At 34.2% G+C, this 21719-nt stretch overlaps 1 protein-coding gene across 2 annotated transcripts in view; it reads left to right on the top strand.

Annotated features, from left to right (window-relative positions):
• The window catches only part of EDIL3 (EGF like repeats and discoidin domains 3), a 358208-nt gene that overhangs the window by 260233 nt on the left and 76256 nt on the right, over nucleotides 1–21719 (top strand). For both annotated transcript variants that reach the window (XM_084881777.1, XM_084881776.1), the window contains 3 exons: nucleotides 3164–3319; nucleotides 4883–5027; nucleotides 9997–10181. In XM_084881777.1, coding sequence (XP_084737903.1) covers nucleotides 3164–3319; nucleotides 4883–5027; nucleotides 9997–10181 — 486 coding nt within the window. The remainder of the gene's footprint in view (nucleotides 1–3163; nucleotides 3320–4882; nucleotides 5028–9996; nucleotides 10182–21719) is intronic.

The following is a 21719-nucleotide window of genomic DNA, read 5'->3' as shown; positions in this document are numbered from 1 at the left end:
GTAACTAATTGATGCTTCTCTCTCTCTCTCCCTTCCATTCTCTCTCTAAAACCAATCTATTTAAAAAATTAAAAGTATGTATGTGCATTCCTCATTGAGAAATTATGCAAAAGTTTTGTTTGTTTTTAAATATCCAGGAATAAGTTGCTTCATTTTACTAAGGACTAACAAACTGAAGTGAGTATACCAGTTTATACCCCTCCCCTCAGCAGAGGAATACTTCACCAATACTTGATATTATCTTATATTATTTGTTTTACCATTTTGACTGAAAATAGCTATCTTTTTTATTGCATTTACATGTGTTTAATAATTGGTGATTGTTTAGATATTGATCTTCCTTTTCTTGAATTGCCTTTTACTATCTTTCACTCCATTTTCTATTGGTTTCTTTATCTCTTTAGAGTGTGTGTGTGTGTGTGTGTGTGTGTGTGTGTAAAACCCTTCCCCTGTATATTTCAGACTAGTAGTTTCCAACAGAATATGCAGTTCATATATTTGTTGTGGAGGCAGGAGGCAGGGAGGTCCAAAGACTCATTCAGGAGGTTCACAGGTCAACACTGTTTTCATAAGAATTCTAAGAGTTTCTTTGCCATTTTTATTATGTTAACATTTGCACCAATGCCATAAAATAAAGGTTAGTAAAACTGTGGGTATCTAAGCACAAATCAAGACTATAGCACAAAACTGTACTAGTAGTTATGTATTACTTACCATCACATGCATGTTATAGTACAAAAAAAATCTAGTTTATTTAAGAATGTCCTTGATGAAGCACTAATGATTATTGTTTAAAAATGTCCTTGATGAAGCACTAATGATTATTGCTTCTCTTAAATGCCAACTCTCACTGTATATTTAATATTCAGCATGATAAAATGGAAATTACACATAAAACATTTCTGCTGAGTACTAAATATGATGATTATTTCAAGGGAGAGGACTTGGGAGATTCTGTGACTTAAGAGTTGACCTATCCTTTCCCTTTTTTACTATCATATTTAGTTCAAAGAACAGCAACAACTGACTATTCATACTTGAATATATGGCAGGTATTTTCTTGAAAATGAATAAAGTAACCTGCCATAATAAGGAAAATTGATGTTACTAATTGTTGCTAGTGATAACACTAGAAATGTCAAGTGAAAGTTAGAATTTCTTTGGAAAAACATAACCTTCAATGTGAGCTCTATAGTTGCAATGCTTAAAGACTTTTTTCTTATGACATTGGTGGTGATATTAATGAATGTGACTTTTTGATACCCTATATAATAAAAGCTTAATATGCTAAGTGTCCGGTCATCCAGTCATCCATTCAACCAATCAAAGCACAATATGCTAATGAGATGCTAAGGGTGTTCAACCATTCGCTAGGATGTGCACTTATCACCAGGGGGCAGATGATCCAACTTGTAGGTGAGCTTGCTGCTGGGGTCTGGCTAATCAGGACTGAGCAAGATGGCTGGACATGCCCTGGAGCTCTCCTGTGGTCCCTCCCTGGATGGCCAACTTCCTGTGTCCCTACCTGGCCCCGATCATGCACCCATGGGGGTCCCTCAACCTGGCCTATGCCAGTTCACAATCTGGGACTCCTCGGGGATGTCGTAGAGCTGGTTTCAGCCTGATCCGCAGGCCAGACTGAGGGACCCTACTCATGCATGAATTTGTGCACCAGGCCTCTAGTTATATAATAAAATCTGTCATCACTTAAAGAATCTGCGTAGCTCAGTGAACTTATATTTCTTAAATGCCCAATGAATAATGTTACAAAATCATGCATTGGTAAAAGATCTATACAAAGTGCAAGATAAATCATTGGATTTAAACTTAATGAATATGAAATGTTCACTGTTAACTTTACAAATTCCACATTGCATTTAAATTTTAAGTAACTATTACTTGTCAAGTTTTGAAGAAGAATATGCACACTTATCTGAATAGGTTGTTAAAATACTCCTTCCTTTTCCAACTCTGTGAAGCTGTGTTTTTTTAATATACTTCAGCCAAAAAATATTTCACAATAGATTGAATACAGAAGCAAATACGAGAACCTACTTGTCTTCTCTTAAGCCAGATAAAGAGATTTTCAACACTGTAAAAAAGTTCTTCTTAGTAAAGTTTTGGTTTTAAACAAAAGAATTAGTATTATATAAAAATAGAGTGTGTATGTTCGAATGTAATTGGCTTGTTATTGTTATTTTTCATTAAATAATAAATACTTCTAAAACCTTATAGAATATTATAGAATAAGATATTTAAATGTTTCAATTTGTTATTGGTGGAGAGGAAAACTTTACAACAATTCTTCTAGAACATAGAAGATTTTGTATATAGCATAAAGGCATTTTAAAAAGAATAACACAATTTTCAATAATTTCCAGATATAAAGAAAATATTTTTGTTTTATAATTCAATTATTATACATTAAGGGCCAAAATATGAAAAGACTATTAAAATTTTTATTACAGGGTTCTTACATCTACAGCAAACTATTGTTGGGTAATTTATAATGGGGATAAAATACCAGTTAGAAAAGTTTCTCTCCATGATGAAATGAAGAGAAAGCAACTATTTTATGAAAAACCCTCTATAATTTATAGTGGAGACAACTATGTAAAAATCTAGAAACTGAAGATACTTCTGTTTGTTTTTGGCTTTTGTCAATTTTATTGCCTTTAGCTTTCTTTTCTACTACTCAAAGTTCTCAAGGAGATTTTCATGTTTTATTTTAAGTAGAAATTTGTTGAAGCCTAAAGTATTTGAGACACATTTACAATTATGTTGACCTTAGAGTTTCATTGTAATGTCACTGAGGCTATTTTGACAAGGCAATATTACGTTTTCGGTTTACTAAGTCGCATCTTCATATCATACCAACCAGTGCTTGCTATACTTAATATTTTGGGGGCGCATTGCCCTTTTCAAAGTTTGTCCACAAATATTGCTTTACTTGAAAAAAGGTATTCAAGAAAGATTTAAGATTTTAAACCTAAACTTTATATATATATATATTTCATCTTTTAAAATTACAAGATTTTACTATATTTTTGTATTATTTTAAATATATACTAGTAAATAAAAATGTTCCATTTTCAAAGTGGATAGTGTCAATATTGTTATCCTGAAAGCAATGAGATAACCATTGATTTTCCTATTTCCTCAGATAAATTTACAAAGAAAAATGAGAGTTACTGGTGTAATTACCCAAGGAGCCAAGAGGATTGGAAGCCCAGAATATATAAAATCCTACAAAATTGCCTATAGTAATGATGGAAAGACTTGGACAATGTACAAAGTGAAAGGCACCAATGAAGACATGGTAAGAATGAGTTAACATAGTTAATGTAAAAGTCAAATTCCATTAGTAATCATTGCTTACCAAATGAATAATAGGTTTTCAGCAGAAGCTTTATGTTGTTGCAAATAAATTTATGGTATTTTAATAAATATCAGAATAGTGGACTGACAAGGTAAGGAGTTATTTCAAGTTATAAATGCACACCGGCTAACATTTAAGACTTTCACTGATTTTAATTGAGGATCTTATAATTACTTTATCACAAGGTCAACAATATTGGCATGATAATTTTTATTTTAATAATAATCAATTTTCAATTCCACTCTATTGCTTTGACAGATTAGCACTGTCCATAATGAAATAACTATAGTTCAAAATTGTTATTTGTAAATAAAAACATTATTTGAAAAGTAAAGCACACATATAGAAAAGATGTATGCTTTTATGTATTTCATATTGGGAGAAAAAATTTTATTTAGCAAAACAAAACTATTTTAGTAATCCATTTTTATTTATTGAGAGAGAGAGAGAGAGAGAGAGAGAGAGAGAGAGAGAGAGAGAGAGAAAGAAAGAAAGAAAGAAAGAAAGAAAGAAAGAAAGAAAGAAAGAAAGAAAGAAAGAAAGAAAAAACATCAATTTGTTGTTCCACTTACTTATGCATTCATTGGTTGATTCTTGCATGCCCCCTGGCCAGATATTGAACCTGTTACCTTGGCATATTGTGATGACACTCTAACCAATTGAGCTACCCAGCCAGGACTATAGAATAAAATATTTTAGAGAAAATAAATATTCAAGGTCTCTTTTGCTTTTTCCCAATTTTAATGAACTTTTATTATTTTTTTTAAATTTCACGACTTCAGCTCATTTTATTTAAAGACAAGTCATTAGACTAGACTTAACAAATTATAGTAATTTTCTTTAATTACCTTCTCAAATAAATTTAAATAAATTTATCTTTTTAACAGGTCATGTAAAATAACAATGAGGTTAAAAGCTTTTAAAATAACATGCTTAATCCTTAATTTTAGAAGGAAATAGTTTTTCCACATATATAAAGAATTATGAGTCTCCTATCCAATGATCTGGGACTGATTGGTAAAATGTAATCTTAGGAATCAGACCCTAAAGCATCGTAAGTCTGATCATAGCATTAGAGAGACTGAGTGAACAGGAAGCACAGGAAAGACTAGTTCCTAAAGAAAAAAAAGAAAAAAGAAAAAAGAATTATCTAAGCAGTAAAATGGACAGGCTAGATAAAGTTGAAAGGCTTAAGTGACCATTTTTCAAAGAAAGAGAGAAGCATTCCCCTGGTTCTGAAGGACTGACCTTAAAATTGACAATAACCTCATAATAGAGTAGAGGTTATAACTTAGGCTACATTGGTTAATAACATTAATTCATATTTTAGTTCTAGGCTTTATGTATTCAACTGATGGCACGGTGCTTCCTAAATGCTCCATATCCCCAAATTATTTAATTTTGGAAAGATTATGTTGGGTAGGATACAAGATCAATGTATAAAAATAGGTAAAGGAACTGTTACAATTAATAATTACAATTCTATATCCTCTCTTTACACAGGTGTTTCGTGGAAATGTTGATAACAACACACCCTATGCTAACTCTTTCACACCCCCCATAAAAGCTCAGTATGTAAGACTTTATCCCCAAGTTTGTCGAAGACACTGTACTTTGAGAATGGAACTTCTTGGATGTGAACTATCAGGTGAGTTCCATACTATCTATTTTAGTTTTTTCTTTAAAGAAAAAAAAAATTGGTGTATAGTCTACTAGTATAATTTTTCAACACCCATAGATATTCATTCCTGCTATAGCATATAAAGGGCATGGTTCAGTGATAAACTCGTGTGTGTGTGTGTGTGTGTGTGTGTGTGTGTGTGTGTGTGCGTGAGAGAGAGAGAGAGAGAGAGAGAGAGAGAGAGAGAGAGAGAGAGAGAGAGAGAGAGAATCTAAGATATGCTACATGAGACAACTAACGTAGAAGGAGCAGTGCATTTCTTTGAGTGGTCAATGAAAATACAACAAATTCTCAGTGAGAACTTTGTTTCTTTAAATGTCTCATTGTTTTTAGTATTGACTATGATTTATGTTTTGTGACAAAAGTTCAATAAAAACTGAAATCTACCCGACTTTGTAAATTACAGTTACATTTAGACTATATGGAATAGAAAAGTAAGCTTTAGCTCTGTCCATCTACTGTAAGAACTTGGCTTTTGGGATTTTTTTTTTAATGAAACATGTACATTTTATAATTTCTCCCAAGAAGACAATACTTCAATAACAAGATTGCTACTATAAACTCACTCTTGGACCATTCTTATCTACCATCCTGCCTATTGTATATACAGTGGTTATCCAACTCAAAGATAGCCCATCAAAGGACTCAGGTTAAATAATCCTTACCTTCCAGGAGCATCAGTATTGGAAAGATGAAGACTTGATGTGTAGGTCTCACAGTGATCCCATTTAATATAGCTAGATTCTGAACTAAACAGACAATTATGTCTAGGCATTTCACGGTGTTTCTTTTTGGTGGTTGTTCTTATTCTAGCATCAACATTTACATAAAATGTAATTGTTTTGTTTAAACAACTGTGTTTTGAAAAATGAAAAAAAAAATGAGTACCTCACTTTTTAGAATAACCTTCAAGAAATAAAGATTTTTTATCAAATGCACAATGATACTATTCAGTTAAACATAGGAGGACATGTGCGCTGGCCAGGTACTGTACACCAAAGCTTGCAGCTTCAATTCCCAGTCAGGGCACTTACCTAAGTTGCAGTCAACTGATCTGTATTTATCTCCCACATCTTTCTCTCTCTCTCTCTCTCCTCTCTCTCTCTCTCTCTCTCTCTCTCTCTCTCTCTCTCTCTCTCTTTTCTACCCCTTTCCTTTTCTCTCTAAAATCAATAAATATATCCTTGGGTGAAAGTTAAAAAATAAGAGGACACATCCCTAGAACAGAATAACTGGGAACTATTTATGTATTTCAAGAGGTTGTGTATTGGTTATAATGTATATTTTGTATTTATTTCCCTTCTTTGGTATATTTGTGATGTTGAGAAAAGGAATTATTTTTAAGCAAATAAAATTTACTATCAAAAAGCAATCAAACTTCTGCCCCACCAGTGTGTCTCAGCGGTTGAGCATTGATCCATGAATCAGGAGGTCACTGGTTCGATTCCTGGTCAGGACACCTGTCTGGGTTGTGGACCCAGTAAGGGGGTGTGCAGGAGGCATCCAATAGATAGATGTTTCTCTCTTGTCTATGTTTCTATTTCTATCCTTCTCACTTCCCCTCGCTCTAAAATCAATAAAAACATATTTTAAAAGAAGCAGAGACATTTAGCTAGATGAGTGAATTAGTTTTAAGAATCATATTTCATATTATGGATGGGTGTCTTTTATGAAGCAGCCAACATATGGTTTTAGTGCTGTTAATTATCCTAACAGGGATGTTTTCCTTATTTTCTTAATTCAAACCAGTTTACTGACTACCAGTAAATCTGAGCAGAATTGTTGTACAGTGTTTTTATTGCATGTCACTATATCACCACCGGCCGGTGTCAACCCTAACTCATCCATCATAAAGCAATCAAGAAGAAGCCACAGATGATGAGGTTTGCTACAAGCCCCCGTGGTTTTTAGTTGCTTAACATCACCTTCCCCAACTTTTCAGCCATTTGATTTGTGAGGGTCAGTCTCTCATACACGGCACAGTTATACCCCTTAGGGGTGAATATATTTTACTTTCAAGTTTGACTTGAGGTTACACCTGACACTTTACAGATTTTTATGTTCTCAGAAAGAAGTCATACCCATCTCCCACACCCACACATTGATTTTAAACTTGCATGCAGAGAATGATATCACTTGATGGATACTTTTAAAAGCTGTAAAATAATCAATTTCATTGTTAATATTTCATTTTGTGTAGGTGCTATCCATGCTGGTAAAAGAGTTAATTTTTACTTATCAAATCATATGGATGAGAAAGAAAATTTGTGAGGCAAATTGGAAGAGGTTAACTGTTACTTTTGGAAATAAGCAGTAATATAATGTATGGAACTATTTCCCACAATCCAGTGCAACACTATAAAGCCTAAGACTGCCTTATTGTATTCAATAAACTGTTATAAGATCTCTCAGCCTGTCTAGAAGATCAGTAGCTAATCTTTTTACCAAATACTTAAAAAGAAAACCCCTAAATTATCTGAGAGACATATGATTTAAGATGTTTAGATTGAAATGGATCATGACGGTAATTAGGGGAGGCATAGTCATTCATTCATTCTCTGAACAAATTATTCAGAACTTCCTCTGGGCTAAGTACTAGACAATGGAATGGGTATGAAATGAATTCTATGCCTGAGCGGAAATGGTCAAAATAAAGGTATCCCTTTTCTGTCAATATTTAAAATACTGTGTTATATCACAAAAAGAAGAAACCAATAACCTTTCCTTTTTCCCTTGTATCTTTTCTGCAACACCATCAGTTAAAAAAAAAAATAAAACAACAACAGAAAACTCTAGTAGCAGTGCAGGATGGGAATGAGGACTTGATGAGAGCAATAGAAGAACAAGTCAGAAATCTATAATTTAGGCAAAGCATGTTACCATAGAACTGCCTGAATATAAATGATATGTCATTAAGATTTTAGACCTTTCTATAATCCTTGAGATTTGGTCATAAAACTTTTCTCCTCCAGAATTTATATTTAGGAGTTACAGTTATTTTTATTATGGGACTTAAGAGTATATGTCTCCTATCCCTGAAACCCAATAAAACCAGTACTAAGACATAATTGGCTAACCCTCCATCACCATTTTGGTAATGTTTGCATAGAATAGGCATTTCCTAAAAGGTGGAGTTGAAGGTAGACATGGAGGAGCCTCAGAAGGAAGAAGTAATCTACTGTACATGGACTAAGACAGAAAGCAGTTCACCGTAGTTAAGCACTATTTACCTACAATTTAAGAGTTCTAAGCCACTTCTCTTAGAGCTTTGACTTCAAATTGGTTAGTATTAGAAACTGCAGCCAGTCATAAGCTATTTAGTACCCCCAGATATGCTGATTTGTGGTCTTAACATTGTTATCTGTTTAAATGAGCTTTATGGAATAATAAAAAGAGCTAACAGTTCCTGAATGCTAGCTATATCCTGGCACTGTTTTAAAATGCTTTAAATTTATTAGCTAATTTCTTAAAATACTTCATCATTATCTTAAAGATGAGAAAACTGAGGCACACTGTGATTAAATAACGGGTACAAGTCTACACAGATTGTGAGGGGCCAATAGAGTATGAGGAAATGGCACTGATTTTTCCTTTTATCTTGGATTTCTTTTAATAGCCTCGTTAATCTAGGGTCATATAGATAGATTAGATATAGATGTAGATAGATATAGATATAGATATAGATATAGATATAGATATAGATATAGATATAAATATAGATATAGATATAGATATAGATATAGATGATATAGATATCAGAGAAAAAGGAAGAAGGATAGAGAGATAAATATATCACTGATGAGAGAGAATCATTAACTGGCTGCCTTCTGCACACCCTCCACTGAAAATCAAACCCCAGACCCTGCCATGTGCCCCAAACTGGAATCAAACCATGACCTCCTGGTTCATAGATTGACACTCAATCATTGAGAAACACAGGCCAGGCTTATTTTGGATTTCTTACTTTGTGGAAGCCTCAACCACTATCTAATATGATAACAGAATCATGCTTCCTATGGATGGCTTTATGGATGGAATTCTGTCACAATTATAGCTCAAGATTGGAAATTCATGTGCACACATATACACATATGCACATACACACATACACACACATATTTCAAGGACAGACAAATCCACAATTTGCACCATATCAAACCTGAAACCATTTGTGACAAATATGAGAATCTTCCAAATTTACGCAATACTAGAAGTTATTGATATGATCAAAATATAAAATGTATAAAAGGCTTATCCCATAATGGCTTTTGCTAGAAATAGTTTACTTTCTTCTGTTATATATTTGTTTAAATCCTATTGTTGTACAATGCCTGGCACATGGTGTACTTTGAATAAATATTAGCTTATCACCTTCCAGAAGAAGCCATGTTGGTGCTTTAAGAATATGTGGTAAAGATTAGCAAACATTTCTTGGAAAAGAAAATGCAGTCCAGTTCAAAATATACCATTGGAGCAGTTTGTGAAAATGACTTTGTACTGAGGGAATTTTCATTTGCAGCATTATGGAAGCAAATAAAAGAAAACCAAATATACTTTGTGAGAAAATGTTCCATTTTTAAAGGTGCAATGAAACTGTTGAAAACCCAGGAACAGCCATGAGGCTATCATTAATGAGACAGGGGAGCCTTGTTTTCATTTTGCAGAATCATCTATCGCAGAAAAGTAATTTGAATTCTGTCTTGTTTTCAATTTTTCCAAAATATATTCAGACAAAATAACCTGAATTGGCTATTTTGTTTTTCGATTTTGTTCCAGATTTATTCCTGATTATAACCTTTATTGAATTTAGATGCTCTCTCTTTGGGGGGATGAATAGCATTAGCCTTAATCTGCTCTTGCCTATCTAAAATGAAGACATAAAACTTGCAGGGTGATACATTCTTTTTCTCATGGAGCCCTTCTCATTTTCTTCCAGGCTGTTCTGAGCCTCTGGGGATGAAATCGGGGCACATACAGGACTTTCAGATCACTGCCTCCAGCATCTTCAGAACTCTCAATATGGACATGTTCACCTGGGAGCCAAGGAAAGCTCGGCTGGACAAGCAGGGCAAAGTGAATGCCTGGACCTCCGGCCACAACGACCAGTCACAGTGGTTACAGGTAACAGTTCTCAAAACCTTTCGCCACCCCCTGTGCCTCTTCTTTTAAAAGATTTCCTGTTGGTTAGATGATTGTTGGAGTCATTACCTTCGTACTAATGTAAATGTGCCTCTCTCTTTGGCTTAACTATATTGGTAAAACAAAAATCCCTTTGGAGCTATGTCTGTGTGCTATTTTTCTCCCAATGTTGATTTACAGATGCTACTGTCAGATTGATGCAGCAGGCTGTACCAGATCACACTATATATAGATCTACTGGATTGATCATGAGAGCATTTGCATTTTAACTCTCATCTATCCTCACGCTCATAGTCAATATTGGTTTGAAAGTGTCGCAGCAGGAATCTAAACACCCTGACATCAAACCACTGACCCACGGATTGTTCCCATAGAATCATGAATCATGACTTACTAGCTTTATCCATGTGGTTGCTAAGCAATGGAGTAATTTGATTACATCTCCTAAGAAAGCTAGGTTATAGAAGGAAAGCAGAGATGGTCTTTTCTTCGCTTATTTTCCCTTATTCTCACAGCTAGAAACATTCTCCTTTTTCTTTCAGTTTCTCCAATCTCACACACTCACAGTAACAAGTTAATAAGTATTGGTTATTTCAGCTGCTCTCCAATTTCTTCATTTCTCACCATCCCACTGCCACTGTCCTGCTCTAGGCTACCACCCCCTTTAACCCTGGGTTTTTGCAGCTTTCCAAGTTCAGTTCCTACTCTAAAAAGCTGTTTCCCAAGTTATAGTAAGTATGATATTTTTCCAAAATACAATTTTGATTTTCTTACTCTCTTTTGAGAACTTTTCAACTCCTTTCTATTAGCCTCAGAATAAAGTACAGATTATTTAATATAACCTAAAAGTGCGTGATTTGGCCCTATTCCTTCTTACCTTTTTAGTTTTTTCTAAAGTTGCTTCGGTTTTTCAAACTAAACACTATCACGCTCTTTCCATTTCTTTATGAATGTCCCCTTCCTAGAGGAAAAGAATGGGGAAAGAACACCTCTGCCCAGAGCACCCCAGCCTTTTATGGATATAATCTTTCAGCTACAATCAGGGTATACATTCCTCTGGTGCATCTACCAACTGCATCCCCTACCAGATATGGCTTAAGTTCTCTCCTGTACACTACTGATTCATCTATAATTATCTCAGAGCATTATCACACTATTATATTATTGAAATTGTGTTTTCATGCTTCATTGTTTGCTCCAGGAGGGATGGGACCACATCTGTCACATCTGTCTTTTTCACTTTCTCAACGTGTTGTTCAGTACCTAACTAAATACCTGTCACAATACCTGACACATAGTAGGCATTCAATAAATATTTGTTGGATATATGTGTGGATAAAGGAATAGTTTGAAATACAATTGAATTTATTGATTTGGGCATACACAGCATAGAATTTTGGCCCACAACTTAGAGGCCAACTGCTAATATCCTCAAATTTCAAAATAATATTTAAAAAGAAACTAAAAGCTCATACTAAAACCCTGGCCTTTATAATAAAGGCTATTGTACATAGCCTTTATGAATTTCTAAGTTCTTAATTTGAGGAATCCATGGAAGCTTTTTTTTTTTGTTAGATTTGAATGGTAAAGATTTGTTAGAATTGAATGGTAAAGTTAAACTTGCTCTTTGTTGCTATATAATATTTTTTAAATTGGAAATATTCCAGTCATGCCTCAGATTAAATGTCACTTTTGAGTCATAATGCCATGTGGAATAGTACAAAATATTTTACACTATAACCAACTCAGGCTGGTAGGCTCTAGATATATCCACATGAAGGAGTTGCCAATGGCACATTTCCTAAGAAAGATAAAAATAAACAAATATTTTACATGAATCAGGGTGTTCTCTTCAATGCAAACCTCCATCCATCACATTTTTAAGATGGCTTTTCAACAATCTTCTTAACGTCACTTGCATGCTGAAATTGATTTATTCTGTTGGTGACAGACTTTCTATCAATTCAAGGACCAGTCCTTGCAGTATACTATGTCTATTTTTTTGTTGTGTCAAAACATACTCAGAATCTTGAAGGCAGGGTAAATTGACATCTTTACTTATACTTATTTTTTTCTTCTTTTTTGACATCATGAAAGAAAACGAATTGTTACTATTTTTAGTATTTTCTCATCAAAAGAATAGAATCTGTTCAACTATATATTGCCATGGTTATTAGTGTCTTTGTTGAAAATAAGATTAACATTTGTATAGATATTGTATAGGATGAGTTTGTTTTTAAGTTGTTTATATAGAGTCAATTTTTTATCCTTATTTGAGGTTTCCAGATTTATAAAGTTTAATTCTGTTTTTAACCTAAGATGCATCAATTCTGGGTAATAGCTCTTCAGAAGAGAAACAATGTCTCTCATTTAAATTTCCCTCCTTTACTATCAATCTTCTGCTTATTGATTTTTAAGAACTTTCTTTCATATACTAACTATATATAACCTTCTAATGATGAGTTTCATTTCAATTTAATAGGTTTTTCCAAAATTTATTCAATAGATAATATCTGGAAATGCATTTGTTCTAAATGAAATTCCAAAATATTTTAAAGGAATTTTTATGTATACAAATATCATTTTAACATTTTCTTATTATTATTACTCTATTGTTGTTTCCAGTGCTTCCATAAAGGCAAAATAGCAGGTGCTTCATAAGCAAGTGTTCTTATATTACCTTTCAGAAGTGATCTTACCTAACTAATGAGCAGCTTCCATTATTGTTTATCATGAAATTATTATGCTATTCCTTTATATACTTGGCAAAAATGTGTGAAGTACACAGGCGGCAGTAAATGCGAGGCATTTTTTCACACCTCTGAAAAACTGTTTCATCACTTTGATGTGTTTGCTGTTCTCCAATATTTTGAGCAAGAAGCCCCTACCAATGTGTTTTTCAAAAACACAGAGGTTTTGTTGGTATGTGTGTGTGATTTTTGTTTGTTTGTTTTTGCTAAATTGCAGTTTCAGCCTTGAAAAATAACTTACAACTAAGTTGAAAGATCATAAGCCAATTATTCTTGACTCTTAGTTGAACATTTCTAACATATGGCTGGGCTAAATGTTAATCCCTGTCATATAATAAAGTAACATTAAGGTATCAAAAAAGCAGACATTTTGTTGGGTTTGAAGTTTAATTAAATAAGACAAATGAGGAAGCACATAGAAGGTACCCAGCAACAGGTAACTCCCTCCTTTCTCTTTCCTGTCGCTTGTGAAACCTTAGGGGAACATGACCTGACACCAGCAATTTTAATTAAGAGTGAAGGTCTGGTCTGCATACATATCCTTTGCTTCTTTCAAAAGGGAATTTTTAATAAAGCTATGAAAGATAAAGTAATATATTGTTAGATCAGTTGCAAACTGTGAGAAATGTTGATAAATTATATAAATTTGCATTGGCAAAAAAAAATTTAGTTTTTTATATAGGTGAAATTATATTTTTCAAATTCTTTACCTGGGAATAGTAGTACTGTTATTAATAACATAAAATGAGCATTATGTTACTTTGGCAATGTTCTCTACTGAAACAATATTCTTATTAGAGTGTTTATGTGTTTTATGTCCATATTCAGTGGCTTTCAATACATTGAGTAAATTCCATTAGTATTTATACTCATATTACACAAACTGATTAAAACTCAGCATAAAATTATGGTATTTAATAACATTCTATCAGCAAAAGGAGCACTACTGATGATAATCTTATTAATTGTGAAGAAATATTTTGGTATAGTAGATCCAAGTAAACAATGAGCACTCTCCAAGAATTAACTTGGATTGACTAACCAACTTTTAAAAAATTCTTACGATTAAAGACTATAAATTATCTTACATTGAATATGCTCTGTGTATATTAATTGCCTTGTAGGTGGTAATTCATTCTCTATAATTGAATCTATTTAAAGTTGGGTTTTTTTCAGATTTCAAAAAGGGAAGCACAGTATAAATGAAAATGTCACAGTGTCACCTCGTAAATGACCTTTTGGTCTACTTCATGAAACAATTGCTAAGTTAAGATAGTCTGTATAGTATTTCATCCAAATTAGTAGAATTAATTGAGTTGCTAAAGTGCACATTTTAGTGTTGACCTTTATTAGAATTGCAGCTAACCCTTCACAACTTCATTTCAATACTAATTTTGTAGAAATGTGCAAAAAGCAATTGAATTTGAGTTTTCTAATTAAATAAGCCATATTTAATTTAGTCCATTTTAGATTTTTAAAGGGCATATGTTAGCCATAAAATTCATAACTTCTTTAAAATCATTAATTTATCTTGTTCTCTGCACAATTTATTTGCATTAGAACTAAAGGGAAAACACTTTTAAGGATCAAGAGTCCCTCAATATGAAGAAATAGTCTGATTTCCAAGTCACTCTTCCAAAATTTCAAATAGAGTAAACATAAGCCTGCGTGAAGGCTTCAGTTATAAAGCTGTCTGAAAGAGATTTAATAATAATGTTTTTATTTTGTGAGATTATGAAACAGTTTCCATCCTTCATAATGTTAATAAATGTTGAAGTATATGAAGTGAATCAAAGGATGTCCATACCTTGTTTGTATTATTGTAAATCATCTTTAAATTTTTATAATTTTATGATATCAAAGGGAATCTCCACTATCCAAATACAAAAACAAAAAAAAAAACACACAAAAAAACTAATGAATGAAGCAAGACTGAATAGGCTATTTATACTTAGAGGACAAAGCATCAGGTTTTGAGGGCTGACAAATTACATTTATATTCTGGGACTCGGTTTTTTCTCTTTTTCCTCTAAAATATAGATATTACAAAAATGATACCCTCCCAGGCTACCTTCCTTTTTTAAACTCTCATACCACTAGGATTCTAATATCTAAAGGATGATTGACCCAATTCAAAGTAATAAAAAAATTATCAGGACCTCCAACTAATTTCTGGTAGTTAACAACAACAACAAAAAAATCATATAACTCAATGAGTGTTATAGATATAGCCATATAACCTCAAAATTAATCTTTTTAAAAGTTAACTTTTATATCATTCATAGTTTATCTATTTACTACCCAAAATATTGCTCTTACCTTTTCACTCATTTTGAGTCATTTTGGGGTTAGTGCTCTCTATAAACAGTTTTTTCAAAAAACTATTCCCTTAGAAAAAAGCAATAATATGCGTTAATCCATTGTGAAGTACTACTACTTTAGAATTTACATATAGTACATCATGGAAAATACTCAAGGCAATAGCTTCTAGTGTGATTAAATGAAGCACGTGGTGCCATTTTGGGAAGGTTAGCTTAGAAGGTACATAAAAATCAGATGGAGGCTTTGTGGCTTAAAGATTACTTACTTGGCTTTATAATTTCTAAAACAAATATTTTGAGGTACCGCTTATAACAAAATACAATGCCAGATGCAAGGAACTGAAAGATATATCTGGCCCTGTCTTTCTATATGTATGATTACTGATGTCCTAATTGTCATGGATTCAATATTGCAAAAGAAATATGGGAAGTTAGATGCTTCTTCTTAGAAGCAGTATTTGAAACCATTGAAAAACTGAACAGCAGGACTTGTAAGAATTGTATGTGCACAGCAGATCCATTCATGTTTTTATGATAATGAAAATTAAATGACTTCTGATTCCCTTGTTTGCAAGTAAATTTTAATTTATGACATATTCATTATCTTTATATTAATGAAATAGAGGTGACAACCATTCTCCTCTAAAAATGTGAGCTGAAAATATGCCAATGGGTAAAATTCAGAGCTAAGAAATACAGTTTCAAATAAGAAGAGCATTTGTAAAGGCTTTCAGATAAAATGGGAATCAACTTTCACCGTTGATCTCATTTTGTTTTGAAAACAGCCCTCGCAGATACTAAATTATGTCTGTTTTATGAGACTATAGAAAGTCTGACACATTTATAAAGATTTCACAGCCAATCAGCAGTAAAAGGGGAAACACACCAGGAAACTCATATGATGATTTTTATCACACTATTTCATAGACTATTTGTGAGTGAGGTGACTCCTTTGTATAGGAGATGTTCATTGGACTAGGAAGCCCTTCTAGTGCTGAACAGCATAGAAGTGGCCATACCTGAATTGAAGGAGAGCTTCTGGTACATCTGTGGCTCCAGCCTGCCCTCTAGGTTTGTGGTTCCCCGCTATAAAAATTGTATAACCCTTTCAATGTTACTGAACATTGAACACATGTTAAATATGTTAAATATTTGGAAAATGCAATTTCTTAAAAAAAATTGATAGGAGGGAAATTTTAATTTTTTCTTTCTATACCTGGATGACTTGTCCCTTGAGCATATACCACATTTTAAAGAACACTGCTGTCCACAACAATCTTTTTACTTATTTATTTTTATTTTTTAAAATAATGTTTTTGTTTATTTCAGAGACAGGAAGGGAGAGGGAGAGGAGAGAGAGAGAGAGAGAGAGAGAGAGAGAGAGAGAGAGAGAGAGAGAGAATCATTGATCATCTGCCTGCTGCATGTCCCCTAATGGGGATTGAGCCCACAACCTGGGAATGTGCCCCAAGCAAAAATCAAACTGTGACCTCCTGAATCATGGGTGGACACTCAACCATTGAACCACACTGGCCTGGTTCCCCAATAGTCTTGATCAAATTAAGCTCATCTAGTCCAGGTTCTTTGGTGTATGCTAGAGATTTTGTCATTTTTCTTTAAAGCCAGTAATGCTATGATGAGTAGGTCATCAGTTTTAATTTAATGATTAAAATATTTCTTATTCATGAAGTATTTATTTGCTAGCTAATGTCAACTTAAAATAAATATACTTATTGCAAATACTACATTTTCTCTTTCACTTTTAAAATAGCATTTATGTGGGGAAACATGACTCAGTGAATTTCAAATCTCTAGTGTCTTAGTTTTATGCTACTATTGTAGTTCTCTGCTATTGTATGTCTCCTGGAAAGTGTAGGTCCACTTAGCCATGCCCATTTCTGTATTAACATTTGGTTAGAATCTTCTCTGGGAAGATTTGCCTAAGAACATATCTGCCTACAGCTTCCAATTAATTACTTTCTGGAATTAGTGTATAATTTAGAGAAAAATAGAAATAAATTTTCTTTGGTAGTCCAGACTGTGGCCTCAGTATCAAGACCGAACAGATTTTTCACTTAACTCACGGTGCAGGCTCCTTGCCCAGGTCTTTCAAGGTAGTTGATGCTGCTCCCTCCTTGTGACCTACTTCACTTCTTGTGAGTCTGGTGAGTTTCTGACTGTCCTTCTCTTATACCTTCTTCTCTTTCTTGGGTTCTTGCTGTTTGATTTATTCACTCTTTGACCTTGCATTCCAGCCTCACTCTGAAAGTTAAGTGCCTGTTTACCACCAGCTCACCAGATGACTACCTGCTTCTCAATACCCTATATGTAGCTTGTTACTGTAGCTGAGCTAAATCTTAGCTCTCTCGGTTCCTGGTCCTGACACTCAGTTTCTACTTTTTCAGATGCTCCTTTCCTTTTGATATTTCTACTACCAGAATTTGGTCCTGACTACAGAGCCAGTTTCCAAAATGTCCTCTTTCTCAGTCTGATTATGAAATGATTAAGTTAGCATGACATCACTCTTTCATCCTTAAAATTCAGAAATAAAAAACAAATTAGGTTTAATTTCTCTTCAAATTATCAATTTATCACCATTCCCCAAAATGTGTCCTAAAAAAACATATCTTCTATTAAGAACCCTATAATAAAGAGATTTGTTTTATTTAATGACTAGAGACCCAATGAACTAAACTCATGCACGGAGGGTGGGGGGTTCCCTCACCCAGCCTGCACCCTCTCCAATCTAGGCCCTTGAGGGATGTCCCTCTCATAATCCAGGACTGCTGGCTCCCAACTGCTCACCTGCCTGCCTTCCTAATTGCTCCTAATCGCTCTGTCTGCCAGCTTGATCACCCCCTAACCACTCCACTGCCAGCCTAATTGATGCCTAACTGCCCTCCCCTGCAGGCCTGGCCCCCACCAACTTCTCTCCCCTGCAGGTGTGGGTCCCCCTCCCCAACTGTCCTTCCCTGCAGGCCAAGTTGCCCCCAACTTCCATCCTCTGCCAGCTTGGTCACCTCTAACTGCCTTCTCCTACAGGCTTGATCATCCCCAACTGCCCTCCCTTGCAGGCCTGGTCCCTCTCAACTGTCCTCCCCTGCTGGCCATCTTGTAAGGTAGCCATCTTGTGTTCACATGGGAGCAGTTATCTTTGACCACATGGGGGCAGCCATCTTGTGTGTTGGAGTGACTGTCAATTTGCATATGAATTTTTTATTAGATATCATTAGATAGAATAGAAGGCTGGTGCATGGGTGGGAGCCAGCTGTTTTACCCTGAAGGGTGTCCCAGATCAGGGTGGGGGTTCCCTTGGGTATGGGGTGACCTGGGTGAGGAGCTGTGGTGCTTTGCAGGCTGGCCATGCCTCCGAGCAACCCAAGTGGAGACCCTGGTATCTGGATTTATTTATCTTCTATAATTAAAACTTGGTAGCCTTGAGTGGAGCCAAGCCTCCTACTTGCTCCATAGCAGCAGCCATTTCTTTTGGGATTTATATATCTTCTATAATTGAAACTTTGTAGCCTGGAGTGGAGTATTGGGCTGGCCAGGGCAGGCAGAAAGCTTGGCTTCCTCCATCTCCAGGGGCAACTCAAGCCTCCTGCTCTCTCCAGCTCCATGGCTGCTGCCATTTTTGTTGGGATTTATATATCTTCTATCATTGAAACTTTGTACCATTGAGTGGAGGCCTGGGCCAGCAAGGGGAGGCAGAAAGCTTGGCTTCCTCGATTGCCAAGGAAACCAAAGACTCCCTCCTGTTCTCTGTGGTTGTAGCCATCTTGGTTGGGTTTATTTGCATATTCTTTCCTGATCGACTTCATAATAATCTAGGTACATTTAATTATTTCTATAAAGTATTCTGTTTCAAAACATATAAAACACAATTTACAGAGGTCCTTGACTTAATCCTATAAATATCAGAACTGCATCCAAAAATTGTTTCTATTTTCCACTGAGTGCCAGTTTTCATGGCTCTTTGCATCTGACATCTTGTATACATCATGTAGAATGAATCTAACCTTAACGGTCTTTTTTTAAATCAAATATTTATGATTTTTTTCAGTACAGCAAAATATGTGTATTTGGAAATACTTTTTTTCAGTTCATTGCATTTCCTATTTTTGTGCTAGACCTATTCGATATCACAAACAATTTTATCAATTCTGTGTCTATATCTGCACAAGCCAAGCATTTAAAATTGTCTAAATGAGTTCAAATTTTATTTCAATTTCATCTTCAGTAAGAATGTTGCACATAAGCTGAAGTTAGTACCTTAAGAATAGTCAACCCGTGTCATGAATAAAATGGGCTCTATACATTGAATATTCTGAGCAAAGAAAGTAACATGAAGTTTTATTTCTTAAGAAATAGTTCCTATGAGTTAAAGGTCTTAGCTAGAGAAATTTATTTTGGTATACCAACATTTATTCATCACTCTAATTGTAAAAAAATAATCCTCATTTGTTGAAAAATACACTTGACAATTTTCTTTAAAACTGTTTTTCCTCTACTTAAAATGGCAGAGGATATCATTGAAACTTATGATTTTAAATATTTAAATTATAAAGTTTTTGTCTTGCAAATGTTTATACATTTTGGCTTTGCCTTCTCTATGTTTATAGTGTCAAGTTCTCTCTACTCATTCTAATGAGAGAGGATTTTGTAATTGTCATGCAATAAATTTGAGTGTAGAATTAATATTAGGATGTTTTGCAATAAATTGGGACACTAAACATGAGGAATAGCTATTTTGTAGCATTTCCTGCTGTTGAGCCACAGGAACTTGGAACTATGAAAGCATCATTATTTTACAAATATGTTCATTGCGGGTATACCTCACTGAAGAAGACAGACTATCGTCTTATTGATAGTATGATTTCTGTGGTCCCAGACATTTCTTATTGTACATGCTCAGGCACTTTTGATAGGAAAAACTTTAAAAGAGGCAGCATTGTGTGTATCCATATATATTAAATAGAATGGGTTCATCTGCCCATTTGTACTATTTTATTTATGCTGTCAGAAATATATAAAAAACATTTTTTCTAAGGTTATCCATGTAAGAAAGAGAAAAAGCAATAGATATTTACCTATAGTCATTATTGGTTAACGCCTATTTATATATTTTGTTCTATAGTTTTAAAATAAAAAAAAATAGAGCAAGGTTTTATAGAGTGCATTCAAAATTATATCAATTATCATTGTGGAAATGTGTATGATTATTACTACATTTTATATGCAACATAATTAGCAAAACCAAATAAGGTTAGGAGGCTTAAAGTAAATGAATAAAATAAAAACAAGGGTAATTGAATTACTATTATTCCAGTTGGACCCTGAGTTACCTGTCTTCCCCCTCCAACATCCCACCACTTATTTGAGGCTCAGCCTTTGTTTATTTCATGACAAGTACTGCAGAGTTTTAAACCCCAAAGCTGAAGGATTTGATGGCCCTTCATGAGTACCCCAAGACCCATCTGTTCCCTTAGGCATATGCCTGATGATATGGGAGGAGCAGAAAATTGATGTCAGGGTACTTTAGAATGTAACACTGACTCTGTACCTATGTATGTTTCTACAGCTGCCTCTAAACTCTGTAATGGGAAATAAGGGGAATTCTAAAAAACAAAGCAGCTTTAAAGCCCTCAGTGGGAAAAAGCGCTCTACCAGCTGTTTGTACCTTCTTGAGTGTTATTGTCAAATCAGAACCTGCTGGCATGGGCTGCCTGAAAATGGAGATTCCCCAATCCCATCCACATAGATAGGTGCATTTTTTGGATAGCTATCCTGGGATTCTTGCACAAAGTAAAGTTTGAGAAAAAAAATTGGTAGTTTTTGGCTTGACTGACAGACATATTCATTTAGAGGCAACCAATTTAATGGGGCTAGATTAGATATGTTGAATTGAAAATGATTTGAGTCTGAATCTAATTGCAGTTTAGGAGTAGAGTATCAGGATATTTCAAATTTTAAAAAAAAGACACGTCATATATGCAGAGTTTTAAATTTTAGGTATATATTTGATCTTTTATTAAATAAAGGAAACCAACAGCAAATCTTTAGTTTCTCTTAATGTTGTAAGAAATAAGGTATGTAAAAATACACATGAAGAACCAGATCTAAAATTTGAGAAAGAAGATCTGTGCCTTCAGTGTTCTCTGGCTAGGGACCATATATGTGCCTGTGTGTGTGTGTGTGAGTGTGTGTGAGTGAGTGTGTGTGTGTGTGTGTGTGTGTGTGTGTGTGTGTGTATGCCTATATTCCAGATAAAAAGATATTGGAAAGCCAATAGTTTATTAACTTTCAAACAAATATGCTTAAACTGACATCTACTTCAATATTGTTCATTTCTGTGTTGTTCTTGGAAAAAGAAGCTATTCTTTTGGCTTATCTGTGCATAGTGAATTTCTAGAGATAAGATGAACCCTTTGGGATCCACACATAGAGTT

The sequence above is a fragment of the Pipistrellus hanaki genome (assembly GCF_964339955.1).
Source record: "Pipistrellus hanaki genome assembly, chromosome: 4".
NCBI lineage: Eukaryota > Metazoa > Chordata > Mammalia > Chiroptera > Vespertilionidae > Pipistrellus > Pipistrellus hanaki.
This window is presented reverse-complemented; position numbering and strand designations above follow the sequence as displayed.